Genomic DNA, 21,236 nt, shown 5'->3' on the forward strand with positions numbered 1-21,236 from the left:
ACGTAGCCTCCCGTGACTGTTTTTTATAATTGTGTAATCAAATCGATCATGTTTATGAAGTTTTTGGAAGTGAGGCAACGGAGATGAAAGAAATCGCTCCTAGAGGTTTTTTTTTAATTTTTCTGGAAAAGTGTTTTAGGTTTTTTTTTCGGTCGGATACTGCCAACTTGCCACGGAGAAAAAAACCTCGTGCGTGAGACCCGAAGTTGAGGTCGTATGGATCTCTGAAGTTTTCGGATCACGTATCGAAAAACTTGAGGTCCAGTTGCTGAAGTTCGGGTCACACATCTGAAGTACTCTGGTACGTACCGAAGTGCCTCGATGTCTGACCCGAACTTTGGCAGCTCGACCTCAAGTTTTTCGGATGCGTGATCAGGAAACTTCAGAGATCCATATGACCTCAACTACGGTTCCCATGCACGAAATTTCTTTTCGCCGTGATGTATGGGAGCTGTAAGAAAGAAAAGAATAGAATTACAGTGGGTTATTGAGGGTGTTAGGAAGGAATGAAGGATCGAGGTGCTTCTTTCTATCAACTTCATATTCTAGAGACACTTCAAATCGCTCATAGAGTCGTATGGCACCCCCGCAGAAAAGTAATAATCGTTGATCCTATGAGTGCGTTAGTAGATGGGACCTTGAATATCCCATGAGCATTGTGGGCGCTGCGATTGTCTCTTCTCAGTTTCAAGGGTGGGTACAGGAACTTCCAATTCGTGTCCCAAAATCAATTGTACTTTCCTCAAATACCAGAATTCATGATCCTAGGACGAAAAAAAAGTAAACAAATCGGACTTTGCCACCGCTGTAACGCTGCTCAAGCAAAATTTGCATTAAAAAAAAAAAAAAAAAAAAAAAAAAAAAAAAAAAAAACCTCCGTAAAAGTTGCACTCTTTTCCCCGTTTTCTGAGGGGTGTGTTATCGGTAATCCGGAAGTTCCTGCAGTGGTGGCGTCATGTTATGGTATGGAGTCACGTGTAACTCAAACAAAACTTGTAACCCTGCAATTGCTGTTTTTAACTTCAATTGAATCAACTGATTAGATCGAGTGATAGTAACTCCAGGAGTTAGAGGAGTTTTTGTATGTATTTATGGAGTGTCCACAAAAACTTGTCTGAATGTTTTTCGAGTTTGAACGCTTGATGCTTCGGAGCGAAAAGTATTGCTCGCTGTGCTGAAGCAAGACGCTCTTGGAAAATTAAGTCCCCGATTCTCAGAAAACACGAAATTGTTCTCGAAATTTTTTTCGCAGTTAATCTTGGAGTATCCAGAAACGTACAAAGAAAGTATTATTAGTCGTCTAGGAAATGAATGTACAGTCGCATCTCGTTATAACGTTCCTCGAAATAACGTTTTCCTCGAAAAAGCGTTCATTTTTTCAAGTCCCTGTCGGCTGCTCCTCGTTAAAGTGCTGCTCGAAAAAACATGATTCCGGAAACAACTTTTTATTTTCAATTCCTCTTCGAAAACGTTGTGACGAAATACGACTATATTTTGAAACTTTCAAATGCGGTTTGACGGCATGTTCAGAGTCGTTTCAATATGGTCGATAATTAGTCGAATTTAATATATATTCCCTTGAAGACCATTTTTGTCATTAACATTTCAATTTTAATGATCCATAAGTTATGCATTCTCGCAGTTCATAGCACGAAGTTCGACTTTTTCGAAAAACGATTATTCATCCGGTGTTTTTCATGATTCAGATCCTATCAGTCTGCGTCCACATCTATCAAGTTTCTGTCTGTGACAAATTTACAGGGAGGTAGATTTAACGTCTGAATTAACCTGAAAGGTATGTCTATAAAAAACATGAGAAAAAAAGAAGACTAAAAATCGAATCCCTTTTTACCGCTCGTGTTCAACTCCCCCCCCCCCCCCCCCCCCGAGAACGCTCACCTTTGCTCGTCCCCTTCCGAGCTCGTTAAGTGCTGAAATGTGCACGCGCATAATACCAATCTTCGTTGACAAATCGACGCAGCATCCCTTTCGCGTCGGCATTTTTTTCGTCACTCCCTATCCAAACTTTCCTCCTTTTCCGCGCCGTGTCGTGACAGACGGTGGAAATTCTCGAATACGGCAATGAATCCATGTGACAGCTCGGTAAATCGTAGACATCTTTTATATCTCCTCCGCTAAATATTTGATCTCAGTTTCCGCGGCGCAGATGTTTGATTAGCGTTTCTTTTTCATTCGATCGAGTGTCTCTTTTTTGCGTCCCCCTCCCCACCCCCCTCCCGCTGTCACCACCATGAGGGTCTTTGATTCCCTGAATCCAATTCCCTCTTTTTCTCATTCGCTTTTTCGATTTTATTCGATTTCCTTCATTATTGAATGAGTGTTGAATTGTTGACGTCTGCCTTTTTTTCTTGTTTCTCCCCTTCGCCTGATGCGTGGTCCTCAAAAATTCGCGAGGTGTCTAGTGCCGTGTTGAGGAAAAACGCCGTATGAGCCTTCAGGTGTTGCCAAATCTCATTCGATAAATCACGAATTTTCTAGGAAATTTTCACACATTTTTCTGCGAATTTTTCGGAGGGTTTCGCTCTTAATTTGATCTAAAGTGCCTGACAATTTCAAGGAAAAATATTCATAAATTTCTTCAAAAATAAATATTTCCTGAGAGGCAGTTTGGCAACATTTGAAAGCTCATACGGCGTTTTTCTTTAGCACGGCAGTCTAGTGCGTAAGCGGAAATCACAAGAAACCGTAAAATGTGAGGAATGTCTTTCCAGGCTGCCACAGTTTTAGAAAAAAACATGCGAAAGTCAGGGGTTCATTTGGTTAGGAACGAATTTTCTGCACAAGTACTAACACCGTACAGTTCATTTTAACATGTTTTTCCGGCTTATTCGTAAAAACAGATATTTCTGTAGGGAAACTAATGGCACATATGTTTTTTTTGTCTCGGCCTGAAATTGTGTGAATTCCTAATTGCAAATTGGTCCAATTGGTCTCTAGTTTTTAGTTAACGACCTCGGTCTCCTGAACTTTCGTATCTATCTAAATTTATAAAGATTTTACTGTACAAAAAATTAGCTCTGAATTTTTAAGCTTTTTTATGCTTAATAATTTAAAAATCATGGAGTCTAGGACCAAGAGTAACCAGGGAAATCGTTGATTCATCAGGGAATGAAAAATCTTAGGGAAAAGTCAAGGAACCAGCTCCAGAAACCGGGAATCTCATCTTCTCCTACTTAGAAAACATTTCGTTTACATTTTGCCGAAATTTGAAGTTCCTATTGTTATGAAGATTTACGCTGTTGCATCTCAACCGTCATTAACTACATTTTAAATAGCATACTTGAATCTTCAAATCATCATAATAATATGGAAGCTCCCATTGACCAGATACTCTAAACATCAGAAACGCGTTTAAAATTAAAAATTGAATTAAGGCATAAAGTTGGTCAAACTATACGACCCTCATATCTGGAACTCCGAGGAACCATATACTAAAAAAAAAAAAAAAAAAAAAAAAAAAAAAAAAAAAAAAAAAAAAAAAAAAAAAAAGCCCCGGAAAGTGGGAGAAAACTTCGGTTTCTCGTCAGAGATTGGCCCGAAAATCGAGGAAAATCAGGGAGAAATCAGGACATGAGCCTGGTACAGAACTCTTGACAAAATAGCTTAAATAGAACGAAAACATCATTCCAGGGTCTTCCGTGTCAATTACACGCTTTTTTTCAACTTGAACAAAACCTAAAAATAAAAAATTAGAACAAGGAGTTGGGCGCACAAACTATTGCTTCAGCTCGCAAGATCAGTCATTCTCTGGATCTTGCGCCCCGAACTTCATATGACACAACAATCCCGATATAGAAACTTGGCAGATTTGAAAACGCCTTCAATTGTGGCGTGATACCTCACGCATTCCGGAGAGTACGAATAGTTGTATCACTGCGCCTTACCAATGCGACGGAATATTTAAATTGAAGTAGCCTCCACGCAGACCTTGACGGTTTTCCTTCGACTTTTTTGCAGTCGTGACTGCGTAGTTTAAGTTTGCTCTAGCTAGAATTGTATTTAGCAATAAGTAATTTTTATAGGTGTATTAAAAATAAACAAGCTGTAAGGAATTATATGAAAAAGAAAGAACTTGAATTAAGCACAAAAACAAGGCAATACGGTAGAAAATGGGTACCAAAAAACTGTGGCCTTGTGATACATGTTTCTCAACTAGAATTTTACGTAGAACACGGTTCGCGCGACGATAAGTACTGAAATTAACTCCTATCCAAGATAAATAACTTTTTTTATTCATCCGTAATGCTACGTGGGTAAAAATTAGAACAAGGAAATGGGCGCATAAACTATTGCATTAGCTCGTAAGATCAGTCTCTGGATCTTGCGCTCCGAACTTCATTTGACACTAATTCCGATATCGAAACTCGGCAGTTTTGAAAACGCCTTCAATTGTGGCGTGATACCTCACGCATTTCGGAGAGTACGAATAGTTGTATCACTGCGCCTTACCAGTGCGACGGAAGACTGAAATTGAATTAGCCACGCAGGCGAACGCATCGCGAGGAATTCTAGGACATAGTTAAATTTGAAATTTTACTAAACTTGCAACCCTGTCCGAAGTTTCCCAAGGTAAGCTCAGGATCCTTACAAAAGTTCGAGTCAGGTTATGTAGGCTTAAAGGAATCCCAAAGTCACCGGAAGCTTGAAGAGCGTCTCAAAATTTCAGCGCCGCTGCAGCTGCATCGAGGTGCGTCGGTGCATCTAGCGTGGCATCGGTAGGTCGATAGCTGCGAATGTGCCAGCAGCGGGGCTCTCTGCCGTGTTAAGTAAGAACGCCGTATGATCCATCAGGCGTTGCCAAATTTTCTTCGACAAATCAGGAATTCTAAGGAAAATTTGCGAATTATTTTTCTCCGGTTTTTCAGAGGATTTTGTTCGTAATTCAATCTGAAAAATCTGAAAATTTCAAGGGAAAATACTCATAAGTTTTCTTTAAAAAAAAATATTCTCCAAGAAAAAATTTGGCAACATTCGAGCGCTCATAGGGCGTTTTCACTCAGCACGGCAGTTCTCTCCTTAGTGATTGTCGTCAATTGGAAGAGCAAACGAGACGCCCGGCAATCCGACCCTTTTTTCCGCGGCGTTGTCGAAATTCACGCTTTGTCACCGTGGAGGAAATGCTTTCAGGGCGGGAAATATAGCATTTTGCTGAAGTCTGGCAACCGAGCCCTTCGCCCTTTCAACTTCCACTATTCAACGGAGCTTCGCGTCGGAGTCTAAAAGGCGATACGTCCGTGTTGTTGTAGCAACATTTCGGACGTACTCGGGCACGGTTGCCAAGTTTACCAGTGTTACAAGTTCTCGGAGAGTTACAGATAATCTTGAATTCGCTTCGTGGGATCAAAACGTTGTTAAGGGCTTGTTTTTATTTTTATTTTTATTTTTTTTTATATTTTTATTAACGTGTACAAAATGTACGACCACTCCCACTGGGGTGTCAATTACAATTTTTAATTTTCGTTTTTTTTTTAAAGTTTTTTTAACTTCAATGTGAAAGTCTAATTCCCTGAAGCTCGTATTTCTCCGATTCTAATCGGTTTCCGAAGGCAAATTTCTCATGAAAACTTGGCTTTCTCTCTCACGTTTTTCCATACTCACCGAGAAGAAGTTAGATTTTTCCCACTATTAAGAGCAAATCGATCGGTCTCTTTTGTCTTTCTGATCATTCTGTCGAACCAAAACAATCCAATCACCAACTTTTGAATTTTCAGAATCATAATTTGAAAATGTAAACTGTCCAAAGGAAACGTCAAAAGAAGGGGCTTGGGTTCCACGAAGTGGATTCGCAAATGGACGTATGTCTGCGAAACGGATCTAAATTCATCAAGACATGAGCCCTGAGACCCATGAGAATGTATACATAACAGGGCTCATGTCCTAATGCGAATAGTTCCGTTTGCCAGAATGGGCCTGTTGCATGCAAGAGATACAGCCGCGCGAATAGACTTTTTAGAGGTTAAATGACATGAAAATTACGATGGTCACATTAAAAAAGTCTTAAATACACTCCTTACTGCGCAATTTGCGTTGTCAGGAACGCGCGTTTTCAAATTTCCCGCGTCTGGGGGCAGTTTTCTAATCACCGGAAACGAGCAAACGGCGGGCTCGGTGATTTCCGGAAGATGTCGAGTCGTTGTTGTTGTTGTTATTTTTTCCTTCAGTTTGTTTACAAACCCAACGTGATCTCTTATAGTGGTCCATATACGCTTTATGCAGTAACCAAATCGATCAACTTTTAAATATCCAACGCAATCCTTCTACATTTCATTTCACGATATCACGAGCTCCGATTTTTAGGTTATGTTGTCAGTTTTAGTTGACCGGAAATAGCCGCGAGTTGCCGTTAATTGTTTCCGTTAGAAAACTGCCCCCAGACGCGGGAAATTTGAAAAAAGCGCGTTCCTGACAACGCAAATTGCGCAGTAAGGAGTGTATTTCAGACTTTTTTAATGTGAGCATCGTAATTTTCGTGTCATTTAACCACTAAAAAGTCTATTCGCACGGCTGTATCTCTTGCATGCAACAGGCCCATTACCTCCAAATAATCCGAAGCCCCTCTTTGCTTAGAGTACATCAACGTAAAGTAAAAACTTGATCAGGCGTGGCGAATAAGTGAGCCAATTCAGATAACTTTTGATAAACTTGAAATGAAGTTTCGCAAGGTTGAAGCAGGGCTGAAAAGCCAGTTCCAGCTTCTTAGACACGGCGTTTCCCCCTTCCCATCACAAGAGGCAAGGGTTAACACAACTAAGATGCCAACTGGATGCACAAACGTGCGTAAGAATCCAGGCGAATCACGAATTAAACGCGAAATATTGCGACATTGTAGTGGAACTGAACGGCCCAATACCGAACCGAAGTTCGGTTTTATTCGAACCGAAGAACCGATTCGAGTAACCTATTATGCTCGTGAATCCGCACCCGCAAAATCATTCCTCTCGTCCCGCCTTTCAAAATTCCTTCGGACGTTTCGCAGGAATCACAAGTATGAGTCCGTGCTGAGGAGACTTGATTTTACTTATTCGTCAAAAGTTTACTCTTTTAAGAGCTCGATAAAGTTTTAGTTGTTTCGGGAAGTTTTAACTTTCAAAGCGGGAGTTCGTTGCGCCTCGGAGGGGTTTTTACCGGGCTGTTTTGTTCCGCGTACCTCGAATTATTTCGGTTCCTTCGAGAGGCTGAAGTCGAGAGGTCTGAGAGAGCTCTGCTAAAAAAGGGTAGAGACCTTCTTTTTTCCCTCTCGAATCGTTCGTAAGAATAGATTGACAGTTTAACAAGCTTTACATACACCTGGTATCGCTACTTTTTCGCCTTTAATACGGTGTCTTAAATTTAGCCTCAAGGGTTTGCCTTTAATAGCCTGGTATCATGAGTGGCAAGGGAATTACTACAATACAGCCGTTCTAAGGAAGAACGCCATATGAGCCGTCAGGCGTTGCCATATTTCCTTGGACAAATCACGAGTTTTCAGGAAAATTTGTGAATATTTTCACTTGGATTGCATTTAGCAAAAAGGAACCAGCGCGCACTGGAAAAAAAAAAAAAAAAAAAAAAAAACATTGGATCTAGAGTCCAGACTCTTGAAAACATTGACAAGAAAAAATACTCTTGATTCAATCAGATTTAAGCTTAAATCAAAAGGAAATCCACTCAAATTAAGAGGCTTGGTTCTTGATTCAAGCAAAAATCCGTTTGAATCAAGGGTATTTTTTCTTGTCGATGTTTTTAAGAGTCTGGACTCTAGATCCAATGTGTTTTTTTTTCCAGTGCGATTCCAGTAAAAAAAAAAAAATGTTGCTTCTCCATAATCATCCACAAAATTTCCCAGAGCAACACATTTTTTTCGCTTCCCACCAATTAAGTGACACATTTAAAGGAAAATAATTGTGTAAACTTTAATACTGTGCATATTTTTAACAGGAAAGAAGAAGTTGCACAGTTTTGAAAACACGGTGATTGCACCGATTCCTTTTTTCTGAATGCGATCCATTCATCATTCACTCTCGAATATAAATAACACCAGGGCTCTCCAGATACGTTGAAAACTGGTCCAAGAAACAGCGGCCCTGAGCCGTGATTTAACCTTCATCGCAAAAAAATTGAAATCCTGGCAAAAATTTGAAATTTTCTTTTGACTTTGTATCATTTTACTTCACTTAACAACTGGGTGCTGTCGAACTTAAACTTAAGGAAACCTTGTACGTAAACGTATGATCAATCAATATCATGTCAGCACCTTGTTAGAGTTGACCCTAATCCTAATAATCAATGTTCAACGTTCTCACTTCTCAGTTGATCGTCTTTTTACTGTACCAGTGCATTATCCGTTTTCCGATAACTTCATAGCTTTCCTCTCCACTTGTTCACCAGTTATGTTTTCCGTGTTATCATCATCGAACAGCGAAGACCGATGCGGGACGCGTCGTCGGTTAAGCTTTTCTAAGAGATTCTGTAGACTTCTAAAGCGCCTTCAAATGCGGGTGATACAACCGAGGAATACACTGGAACACGAATAGTTGTATCACAACATTCGCTCGCACAACTGTCGTTTCCGTGTGGATTCTGATCCTCGCTTTTCCTCGCTAAGCTCCCAATTAAGACTTGATGTTACGAACAAGCTTTGGAATAAAATTGAGAAGTTGAAATCTTAATAGCTCCGTCTTGTGAAACTTTACACTCCGACATCAATTCGTGGTCTGATCAAAGTAACTCCTACCAAAATCTATTTTGAAAGCTTCAATTGGCTCCTTCTTCTCTAGCTTCAGAGATAGACGCGTTGCTATAATATCTGTACAAATTAAATTTCAATCGGTGGTTTTATATTATTATTTATCTAGAGGAAATGAAAGAAAATTTGAAAGGGAAAAAAATAATGACAAAATAATCATTTGAACAACTTTAAGAAAAACGCGGTGACTCTTAAGCACGCATTTCAAATTTTACGTTGAGACTAACGGTCGTATCTTTAATGGGATTTGGCAATTGAACAGCTCGTTTTCTAAGGGAGCCTCTTACGGTTGAGATTGTAATGAAGCAACTTTTGAGAAGTTCTCTAATACAGAATTAGACGAAAAACAATTTTAAATGGACTGAATTTTGACTACTACTTGTTGCTCATCTTTTAAAGTGCCTAAATGCGCAGGGAAACTAAAGGCTCATATTTTGATTCTAAAATAAGCCAGAAACAATAGCTCCTCATTGCAAAATGTAGTCAAAATAAAGCTAAGTCAATCCAACCAAACGTCATTATTAAAATTACGCTTTTTGAAGTTTACTTGCGCAATCGTTCTTAATTTGTTTGTTTCTTGTTATATTCCGTGCTAAGTGTGTCAACCAACCCTCCGAAGTACAATAATAACCATGGGCCTCCGCGAATGAAGGTGTTCGAAGGAAAACTGTGGACACGGCCCGAGACGTTCGCATACATTCTCATCGGTTTTCAATTAAAAACAATGCTCTCTCTCCAAGACACGGAAGGAATCCCTTCCGCGCGTAAATGAAAAACGGGAGACGAGATCCCGTTGCAACAGGATTACTGTCAAAACCAGAGCGTGCAGCGTCCATCGTGGACCGAACGGAATTTCGCATCGACCGCCCCCCGAAACCCGCCGAAGCGGAAACGCGAATCGAACGACTGCTTACTCAAACGAGAAAACTCGCCATTATTTTGCGTAAAATTCAAAACCGATGCGGTGTTATTGCGTTCCTCCTCGCCGCGGAACGCAAACGCGGAACACGGGATGGAACACCGGTTTGCGGTGCGGGTGTTGTGCCTCCTCCCTCCTCCTCCTCCCCCCCCCCCCCCAACTCGCGGGAACGTCGACGTGTTTGACCAGTGACCGTCGGGGCCTGGTCCGTCGGTATTGTTTGATAGGATTTAAATGCGGTTTCGTATCCCCGGTGCTAATTTCTCAATAGGTTTTCGTTTACCTCGTGATTTTCCGTGGGTGCGGCTGGCAGTGCTGCCGAATCGCGGAAAATTCTACTCAGCATGTGGGATTTAAAGGCTGTCGGACCATTATGTCGAGCTTGTGAAAATTCGAAGAGCCTGCGGAAGTTTAGGGGAAAATTTAGATTTTCCAAAGAAATTTTATAGGGAAATGTAGATTTTTGGTCCATTTATCTAGTGGAAAGGTTTAAATGCCTGTGCAGTCAGTTTTGTGGATACCCTATCCAGAACTTTAGATTGAAATCGGTGCCGGAGTCGATACAGCACCCAAATAATCCGACTGATATGAATGCGGGGTGAAATCAACTCGTTTCACGGAGTGACATACACTTTCACGGAGCGGAATCTACCCTTTTTAGGAAGTGTTGTACGCTCTTATGGAGCGAATTTCACTTCGCATTCATACCGCTCGGGCTCTTAGGGTGCTATGCAGACTCCAAAGTGAATCATACATTAAATTTCACTTCTCGATTTTTAACAATGTACTGAAGCACAACTGGAGTATATCCGGTATTGCGGACTATATCGTGCATTTTTTAGAACAGGATCATCCGACTGATAAGGCCGTGAAGGGTTGCTCACTCATCATGAACCGGTCGTTTTTATGTCATGATCTTGCTTTGAAAATTTCGATTCTCCGGTATCGCCGAGTGAATGTCTATCCTTTTTTTGTCTGAAACAGTGTTAAAGCAATATGGCTAACCGAAAGACACAAGTGCAATTTTTCTAATCCAAATCTCGCGTGTGTATGTTAAACGCACCTCAATCAGGAATAGTGTCAGAACGATATGATCAACCGAGCTACAAAGTGCAATTTTTCGACCCAAAACTGGAATCTCGGTCAAACGGTGGATAGAACAGCATTCTCACGTCAACATCGTAAACGTCACGTACCTCTTTCAGAAACAGTATGATCAACCGAGAGCCAAGAGTGCGATTTTTCGACCCAAATCTGGGATCTCGGTGAAGTGGTGGATAGAATAGCATTCATACGTAACATCGTAAACGTCACGTACCTCTTTCAGAAACAGTATGATAAACCGAGAGCCAAGAGTGCGATTTTTCGACCCAAAACTGGGATCTCGGTCAAGTGGTGGATAGAACAGCATTCTCACGTAACATCGTAAACGTCACGTACCTCCCTCAGAAATAGTATGATAAACCGAGAGCCAAGAGTGCGATTTTTCGATCCAAAACTGGAATCTTGGTCAAATAGTGAATAGAATAGCATTTGTACGCAACATCGTGAACGTCACGTACCTCCTTGAGAAACAGTATGATGAACCGAGAACCAAAAGTGGGATTTTCTCGTCGGAGGTAGTTCTCGTTGTCGGTTTCGGAACGTAGTCGGAATGATCGAGCAGGCGGACAACATCTTCTCGCTGCTGGCGAACCTCCGGCAGCCGGGGATGGGGGCGGGGCGAGGGGGAGGAGGCGCGGCGAACGTAAACGTCGGGATCCTGACGATTTTGCAGTCGGTCTGCGCCTCCACCGGGGACCTCGACCTGGACCACGTGGTCAAGCAGCTCGTCCAGCTCGCGTCCAAGGCCCCGCCGACCAAAGGACTCAACGGCCTCAAGACCCCCGCCAAGACCTGCTCCTGCTTCATACACCTCATCCTCCTTCAGGTAAGTTCCGGCCCATGCTCGACGGTCCTGGGCATGGCCCCTATGCTTATGCAGGGTGTCTACAAATCCGGAATTTCCGCAAAGTCCGGAATTTGCACTGATTTTTCAAGGGAGGTCCGGAAGTACTGAAAAAGTGCGGCAATTCCGCAAGAAGGTCCGGAATTTTTCCAACTTTTTGTCATTGTTTAAATTTTTTCAAGTTCGTCAATAATTGGAGGTACTGAACGAGTGCTGAGTTTTTCTGTTGAGGAGGTACTGAATTTCTTGGAAATGTACTAAAAAAGTACTGTGAAAGTAGTGATTTTTGGTCAGCCTGTTTTAGTAGACACCCTGTTATGAAGTCGGAGAAGAGGGTGACAAGGTATAGGGCGAAACTGGGAAAGAGATGGGACTTTCATCCACTCCGAAAAGTCATAGAAAAGTTAGGGAATTTTGCTACGGAGCGCGAAGAAAAGATAATTGTGGGGCTTGGAGGATAAGGCGCATAAGTGCAGTTTTTGATATACAAGAAACATCCGTTTAAAGTTTCAAAATTACATGGCTTTTTATGACGGAAAGGAAGTTTAAACTCACCTTGTTGTGCTTTAAAATCGGATTTTTGTTGCGAATTTTCACAGACTAATCTACTACCAAACTAGTTTTAGTCGAGTTTTAGAATATCTCAATTTTTTCGAAAACTGCACTTGTGCGCCTCGTCCTCCAAGTCCCTCAATTCTTACCATCGCAATGCTTAAAATGGATGCTAGGTCCCATATATTTTTCTGCACCACCGTGCTGAGGCAGAACGCCGCATGAGCCTTTAGATTTTACCAATTTTTCTTTGATAAAGTATAAATTCTCAGAAAAATCTGAGAATAATTGTCTTCCAATTTTTCAGAGAATATAATTCGCTACCAGCTTTAAGTTGGCTTAAAATTTCTGCTCAAAAATGAACATTTTATCGGTGAAAATTCGGCAATTCTCGAATGTTCATACGATTTTTATCCTTAGCACAGCAGTATAGTCATAGTTGTAATCTCACTTTTGCAGTAACAATCTTGTCGGTCCCAGGAGCACTGCAGCATTTTAACTATGCCTGGAGAAGTAGATGGGATCTGGAATCCTCTATGAGCATTCTAAGAGCAATGGTTATTCTCCTCTCCGTGGGCATTGATTATTTGGATTGCATTTTGCAAAAAGGAACCACTAGCATTGCAATGTTGCTAAGATGGTGCAACTTCTTTTGTCTTTGAGGAAAACCCGATTATCCATTAATAGTTTCTATTTTACTCGCTAAAAACTGTTATTAATTTAAGACAAAAATTACCATCTAATTTTCATAGTTTTTCACGATTTCCGCAATTTTATTGCAAAAGATGAAGTTGCACAATCTTAGCATCATTGCAATGCTAGTGGTTCCTTTTTGCAAAATGCAATCCATTTTTCCTCCTTACAAATTACATATTTGCAATGTTAAGAGACTTCGCGCCTCTTTTTTGTGGAGAGATCTCTTACGAAAAATCATGCTATAAAAAAAAGAAAGAAAAATATCGAGTAGTCCGGCAAAAGTTGGGCAGTTATGAAATGCAAGAAATTTTTACATCCTGGATTGAATTTACGCAAAAATGCAAATTCCCTGGAGGTCTTCAGTTTGGATTTTATATCCTTTAAAATGGAAATATGCTTCACCTAAAGTTTTTTCTTGGATGTCATTAAAATATCTTTAGAAGCCATTGATTTTATCAACTCGAGAGCTCACTGGAAAAAAAAGTTGCTTGGATCTAGAGTCCAGACTCTTAAAAACATTGACAAGAAAAAAGACTCTTGATTCAATCCGATTTTGTATTGAATTGAAAAGCCGAGCCTCTTGATTTAAGCGGATTTCCTTTTGATTCAAGCAAAAATTCCGATTGAATCAAGAGTATTTTTTCTTGTCAACACTGGAAAAAAAAACACATTGGATCTAGAGTCCAGACTCTTGAAAACATCGACAAGAAAAAGGACTCATGATTCAATCAGATTTAAGCTTAAATCAAAAGGAAATCCGCTCAAATTAAGAGGCTTGGTTCTTGATTTACGCTTAAATCTGATTGAATCAAGAGTATTTTTTCTAGTCGATGTTTTTAAGAGTCTGGACTCTGGATCCAATGTGTTTTTTTTTCCAGTGACTGTTTCAAGATTCTGGACTTTCGATCCAAGCGACTTTTTTTCCAGTGTTCCTCGAAAACTTCTCGATTTTTTCCCTGAAAACCCCGCCATTAATCGTAGAATTTGGAAACGGCTCGGCAAGACGGCACGAAGGACCGTCCGTGTCCGGCTTGATTGACACTCGAGCGAAGCCGAAGCGCGTTTCGCCGGAACGTGATCGTCATCGGCGGAAGCGAGACGCGCGCGGATCCCAACTGGGGCACGGTCGAGCCGTGCGGGTGGCGTTGGGAACCCTGAAGGCGCCGCTCGGTATGGCTCACCCCCGGAGATCTGGCCCCATTCGCCCCATTACGGCCCCCCGCAGGAGTCGTCATAACCACCTTTGATCAGTCGCCTCGGATCCGACCCGGCCCCCGTTGTCGGATCTCCACGCAAACACGAGGATTTCACGTCCAACTGCTAGCGCACCATGGGTCAGCATGGCAACAGTGTCGGAGAGTAAAATTGGTCGTCATCGACGACAAAGGATTTTAGTATGACGTCATTTTCGAGTGCACTCGGGAGGATCGATAGGCGATGGGTTCAGTGGCTGGATGACAATGGACTTGCGGGCTGAACACGGATATTGATAGACAAACCGATGGACAAAGAGGAAATGGAGCGATCGTATTGGTGGGAGCCAGTGGTTGCATCGGGCGAAGAGGGTAAATAATGGACTAACTGACGGCCGCTTACTAGAGACTCTATAGTTGGATTGCATTTTGCAAAAAGGAACCACTAGCATTGCAATGATGCTAAGATTGTGCAACTTCATCCTTTGCAATGAAATTGCGGAAATTGTGAAAAACTATGAAATTTAGATGGTAATTTTTGTTTTAAATTTACAGTTTTTAGCGAGTAAAATGGAAACTATTAAGGGATAATAGGGTTTTTCCTTCAAGACAAAAGAAGTTGCACAATCTTAGCAACATCGCAATGCTAGTGGTTCCTTTTTGCAAAATGCAATCCAGTTGGTCCATCATTTACCCTTTTCGTCAGTAACAACTGCACGTTTCAATCGACAGGATCGCTCCATTTGCCTTTTGTCTTCTTTGTGCATTGCTTTGTCTATCAATTTCAATAATCAGCTTGCTGTAGACAAGGAAGAAGAGCGTGGTGTCTAGGACCGGGAAGAACCGGGAGATATCAGGGAATGAAAACTTTCAGGGCTAATCAGGGTAAAACCAGAGAGTCTGTTCCAGAAACCGGGAATCTCTTTTCCTGTTGCTTAGAAACCATTTCGTTTTCAAATTTTGCGGAGATTTGAAGTATCAATATTGTTATCAAGGTGTATGCTATTGCACCTAAGCCGTCATTATTGACATTCTGAATGACATACTTGAATATTCAAATCGCCACACTAATGTACAAGCTTTCATTTACCAGATATTATAAACATTAGGAACGCATTCAGAATTAAAAATTTGAATTTGAGCCAAAGAATCGGCCTTTAAAACAAGGAGGTGTAAGCAGAACTGTTGCATTAGTTCGTAAGATCAGTCAATCCTGGGATCTTGTGAAGTTGTGACACGACCAATCCTGATATCGAAACTCGGCAGTTTTGAAAACGCCTTCAATTAGGGCGTGATACCTCCCGCATTCCGGAGAGTACGAATAGTTGTATCATTGCGCCTTAGCAATGCGATGGAAGATTAAAAGTGTAGTGGCCTTTGCGCTGGCTTTAACGATTTTCGATTGGCATGTTTACAGTTGTGGCGGCATATTTTAAGTGTACTCAAGCTAGAATTGTATTTAGCAAATGGATATTTTTTACAGAAAGATCACAATAACGAAACAAGACAATGCGGTAGAATTTGGGTATAAAAAGCTTAAGCGTTCTGATACATATTTCTTATCCAAAATACGTAGAACACGATTCGCGCAACGAAAATTATTGTAATCAGTGCCTATTTTTTTTTCTTGTATGAACTCTGGATATTAAATCTACAGACTAAAAGTCAGACTTTTTCATCACATGCCGTGTAAGGACGAAACCTACAATACATCGAAACTGTGGAAATGTCGTACCTGAAGATCCACTATCAAAGCTCCGCTCATGTTTTATGAGCCCTTTCTTGCCGGTACAGGTAAATGTATCTCCGCCGCAGCAACACTTATGGCTGCAGCATGGGTCCTGTACATGATTCACTGTTATTCATCGGAAGGCTCCAACTTCATCTTGGTCTCGAAGTTGAAGCGCCCCTTTTTTAATCAAGAAATACTGAAACTGAAATCGTGTCATTTATTACTGCGTATCCCTGCTTTCGAGTTATTGATCTCTTATTTTCATGATTGTTACAGGAATTTGCGGCGCTAACCAAAGAACTTAACAAAGCCCGAGAGCAACTTCTTGAGAGGGAAGAAGAAATATCGGAGCTCAAGGCCGAGCGGAATAACACTAGGGTGAGTTCATTTCTCTCTTTTACAGTTAAGAAGTAACGTCTTAAAGTAAACATGTTTTAATATGTCGTCAGTCATAAATTGTGACTGCGTAATTTTCGTTTCGTTGTATCGATATTTACATAATGAGCAGTGATTAAATCAGAATTGAGCAGCTTGGAGGACAAGGCAAATAAGTGCAGTTTTTGCTATTTCGACAAATGCGTGTTTGAAGTTTCGAAATCACATGGATCCTTATGGCTGAAAGAAGACTCAAAACTTGGAATTTGAGAGCAATGTTTTCTCAGAATATGCTTTAAGACTAGTTTTACTTGTAATTATCAATGTCCCATTTTTTTTTTCAAAAACTGCACTTATGCTCTTTGTCCTCCAAGCCGCTCAATTCTTGCGCAAATATTTTAAATAGTGCCCAAGTTATTGTAACGCAAGTTGAACGGTGTCTCTCGCTAGAGGACCAAGTGACATCAGCCATGCCCGAATGGAATAGGACAATTTATCATTTCACAAGAGAACGAATGTATAAATTATCCTGAAAATTTAAGGAAATTTGGTGTTTGCCACAGAGACACTTTCCCGACACCTTCAAATGAATCGATGTTATACTGTTCTCTAGTAGGTATGGAAACCAATTTTCCAACGAAATTTGACAGCAACGGAAATAGCTCGGTTCTCTTTCGAAAAACACTGCCCGGTTAGACACATGTGTAAGGCTCACAAACTTGTAAGAATTTGGCACGGGTGGCTACCGCCACCTAGAATTTTCATCGTTTTAGTCAGGGAAAACCTGGAAAAGTCGGGGCATTTTTTCCCTTCAAATTTTTAGACACCCTAGAATAGAGATTTAGAGGCTTTGCAGGACTTGCCCCGATATTTTCGATTTTTCCTCCTCTTTATATCCCTTAGATTTTTACTAATTTTTTTCGGGGGGGGGGGGGGGGGTCGGGGGGAGCTAGGGGGAAGAGAGGCTCAATCCGTCCCGGGATTCCAATTCCATCAGGCACCTGATGAACCCCGTGGGATGCGGGTTGGGGAGGGTGGGATGTTGTATAGTTTTCAGAGCATGAATTCTCATTTCTATGCGTTAATGTAGAAAGTAATCAATCATGAGGCAGGCGGCTCAAGCGGCTCCTCCGCAGGGCCGCAGGGGTTTCTCTCGTTCCCTCCCCTCTCTCCCCCTCCCCAAAACATCCCCGTGGACACGCAGCTCGTATTTCACCTCAACTGTTGCGCCGTCACATATCCGTTTCGGCCTAGCTTTTAAGCTCCCATCATCGCTGCTCTCCAGCGCTTATTTTTCGATTTTCCTTTTTTTTTTAACGGCCTCGTTGTCCTTGATTGTGAAACCAAACGGTCAAGGCTCTTTGATTTACAGGATGTCTACCGTTTGAATATACTGACATCCTTTAATAAAACACGGATTCGCAAATAGTCAAGTGTCGATTAGGTTGCACGAAAAATGTATGGAGTTTTCGTATCGAAATTCGGAAATTTGTGATTTTTGGCCCAGGAAAAATTGAGGTAAACTTGGATTCATCAGGAAAGGCAAACCGCAGGAAAAAGGGACTCTCCTGGGAATCGGTGTCGGAACCAATAATTTCCTCACTGGAAAAAAAAGTTCCTTGGGTCCGCTTGAAAAAATTGACAAGAAAATGCCAAGCCACTTAATTTAAGCAGATTTCCTTTTGATTCGAATAAAAATCCGATTGAATCAATTGTATTTTTTCTTGTCAATTTTGTTATAAGTCTCGACTCCGGACCGAAGACTAAGTACTACCTCTCAAAATTTGGATATTCGCTGAAAATCAGCCTAAGCACGACAAAAGAAAAAAAGGGGGAGGAGGTCAACATTTCGCAATGAACTTCATTTTTTTCTCAGTGTGAATCAGGGGAAAACATAGAATGTGGCAATGTGCCTATTAGGAAAATTCAGGGAACGGAAAATGGATTAATTATAGAGTTGTGGCCTTTAGACTGAGAAAATCCGGGATTCATCAGGGAATGAAAAATTTGAGGGAAAAATCAGTAAATCCGTTCCAAAAACCGGGAATTCATCCTTTTACCTGTCTTCCTTGAGTCTAATTTCACCCTTTAACTTCATCTGAATTTTCTCCAGGTTTATCAGAGAATGGGGGAATTTCAGAAACCGGGAATTTCTTCTTCCACCGCTTTGAGTCCAGAAAAAGAAAAAAAAATAGCTTCTCCCTTATCTTGATTTGAATACTCTCGAGGTTCGAGACGTGGTGTTTTAGATTGGCAGAGACTCGGCAGCGATGGGGTTGCAGATGAACCTGGGAATCTTGGTCCCTTGTTTAATTAAAGACGGGAGCCCTCAGCTGACCGTTGGCACTATCTTTTCCCGAAGCCCGCACCACTTTCACGACCGCAGTCCCTGCGCCCGGTGCCGCCCCCAACCTCCGCCCTTTGACGACCCGCGCCCTGGTCGCCCCGTTCCCATTCCGGCACCTTGAAATACGCCTCTCTTGGCGCCCTCGCGGCCCTCGCCCTCGTCAACTCGTTAACTTCCCCGAGTCGAGTCTTTCGACGGTGAAACCGCCGCGTCGCGCCACCCAGCGTCAGATTGGGTGTCCTTCCGAGTCCAGGAGATTCGCCATTTGACTATCCAACTCTGCGAACAATCGGGCACTGTATGAGGTCCTAGCAAGACTAACTAAAATCGTCGTTTTCCTCACAAAAGAACGTAACTATATTTCAATGTCGCCAAATTTCCCTTCAAAAATGTATTTTTTACCAGGACGATCTCAGATATTTATTCGTTCTGAAAATTTCACTGATTTTTCCTCTGATCTCATGCGAAAATCAGACGATTTTTAAATCAAAATTGCGCCTGTACACTCTTGTAAAGAATTTAATTATCAAAGTCAATTTTGCAACCTTGGAATGGGGTTACGATCCTTCGTCCGGGAAATGACGAGAAGTTACACGTTTTCTCTTTAAAATCTTACGCGGAACACGATCAACACAACAAAAGTTTGGAAATCAACTCCTGGACGAGATATTAACGTAGCTCAGAAGCTTATTGGGATTAGAAATTGGTTTTGGCCAATAGTACAGAGAAGAAAAACTTTGTACATGGGACCGATGGAACCCGAAGTTGAGGTCATACGGAATCTCCGAGGTTTTTGGACCGCGTATCTGAAAACTCGAGTTCCAGCTACCTAAGCTCGGGTCAGACATCTGAAGTACTTGGTATATACCGAAGGGTTTGGGTCACACATCAATTGTACTACCAAACTTCTGAAACTCTTTGCCTCTCTTCATTTAAAAATCTAAATAGTATATACACCCATTTTCAAAATTCTCTGTAAAGATGTTAATAGCCTGTGACGCTGAATGTCTTAAAATATATTAACTAACTAACTGTTACACACCGAAGTACTTCAGTTCTTTGATCCGAACTTCGACAGCTGGACCCTAAGTTTTCCGATGTGTGGTACAAAAACTTCAGCAATCCACGTGACCTCAACTTAAAGTGCCCCGCACTAAGTTTTTTGTCCGTGTATCATTCGCCGAAACCAATTTCCAAGCTTAGAAAAGCGCTCACAGCTGAGGCTGTGCCGATTAACGCGTTCCCTAATGTATTTCCTGTTCAATGTTTAAAAAAACGAGGAATTTTTGTTTGTTTCATGAACGGCAGTTGTTGCTGGAACATCTGGAATGTTTGGTTTCCCGACACGAGCGGTCTCTAAGGATGACGGTGGTGAAGAGGCAGGCTGCTCAACAGTCAGTCGTCTCGAGCGAAGTCGAAATCATAAAAGCCCTGAAAAGTCTCTTCGAACACCACAAAGCCCTCGACGAAAAGGTAAGGACCCCTTTGTCTCTGTGTGCTCCCAGCCAGACTCTCGTTTCTCGTGGTTTTAGATGCAAAGTGCATCGCTTATCCTTTGGTGTATAAAAGGGCCAAAAACTAAAGATTTTTGTCCACTGATGTGAGCTTCTCCGAGAAAGTGAACCAAAATTCACGAATGCCAAAAAACCGTTCTTACTTAAGTTGGAAGTGCAAAAAGAAGGGGTATCAATTGAAGCTCACCGTGAACTTCCTAAATTATACGATTTTGGACTCATTGAAGGTCTATATTCTACGGAATGTATCATGTTTTGCTTGTTCCTGTCTTTTTTCTGATCTATTACTGGCCTTAACTTGAGCCTGAAGGCTGATTCTGGCTGAAGATTCGGGTTTGGCGAGTTTGCGGTTGAATGCCGAAAAATCGGGATTTTTCGCCAAAATCGAACCACAGACCCATGTTTAGGCCCGTATTAAACCGAGAAAGAGACCGGAAAAGACCAAATCATGATGCATTTTGTAAATTATAGTTCCTTAATGAGCAAAATATAGCGTTGAGGAAATCCTGAATTTCGAATTCAGCTACGGTGGGCTCAAAAACGGCCGTTATTGATACCCCTTCTTTGTGAGGCTCTTCTAAATAAGAATGAGTACAGTGTGTTAGTGCCTGTGTGTATGCTTCTTTATCAAAGTTGCTCTAGGAAGTGGATTTTAGGCGAGGATTTTCGGGAATTTTTCCCAAAAAGTTCCCGTTGCCAGGAACGAGAAAGATCCCACTTAGATCCCTACATACAACGACGATCATTCATCGTCCTTTCAAAAACTAAAATCTAAATGAACATCTACACGGAGGGTATAGATTCGATTGACATGAATCGATAATCGATTGAAAAAGAAAATCGTGATTTGATCGACAACCATGAATCGGTCCACAACACTGGAAAACAAGCAGGAAGCTCCAACGCATTGGCGTCGGAGAGCGGCTCTGGGGGCAGTAGTTGTAGTCAAGAATGAGGGCCTAGACACATTTTGTCATTGATGTACAATCCGACAACTGTCGATTCAATCAACGAAAACGATTCAAACTGTCGAATCGCCCCAATGGCCACGATAGTTGTTAGACGTTTACGGTTTCCCTGGTAACCTTTGTTTGCTATCAGCTGATATCAAGTAATATGACTAGGAAGCTCCAACTCAGTGGTTAAAGCTTCCTTAACCGCGAAAACTTTAAAATTCAAATTTTCAAATTTTGAACGTAAAGTACATTTTTTCC

General features: G+C 41.5%; 1 protein-coding gene across 5 annotated transcripts in view; it reads left to right on the plus strand.

The window, feature by feature from the left end:
- Liprin-alpha (PTPRF interacting protein alpha) overlaps positions 1-21,236 on the plus strand; it is a 187,638-nt gene that overhangs the window by 126,383 nt on the left and 40,019 nt on the right. For all 5 annotated transcript variants that reach the window (XM_019043973.2, XM_019043983.2, XM_019043997.2 and 2 more), the window contains exons 2-3: positions 16,063-16,164; positions 19,817-19,981. In XM_019043973.2, the coding sequence (XP_018899518.2) occupies positions 16,063-16,164; positions 19,817-19,981 (267 nt within the window). The remainder of the gene's footprint in view (positions 1-16,062; positions 16,165-19,816; positions 19,982-21,236) is intronic.

This window comes from Bemisia tabaci, chromosome 5, assembly GCF_918797505.1.
Source record: "Bemisia tabaci chromosome 5, PGI_BMITA_v3".
In the NCBI taxonomy this organism is placed as follows: domain Eukaryota; kingdom Metazoa; phylum Arthropoda; class Insecta; order Hemiptera; family Aleyrodidae; genus Bemisia; species Bemisia tabaci.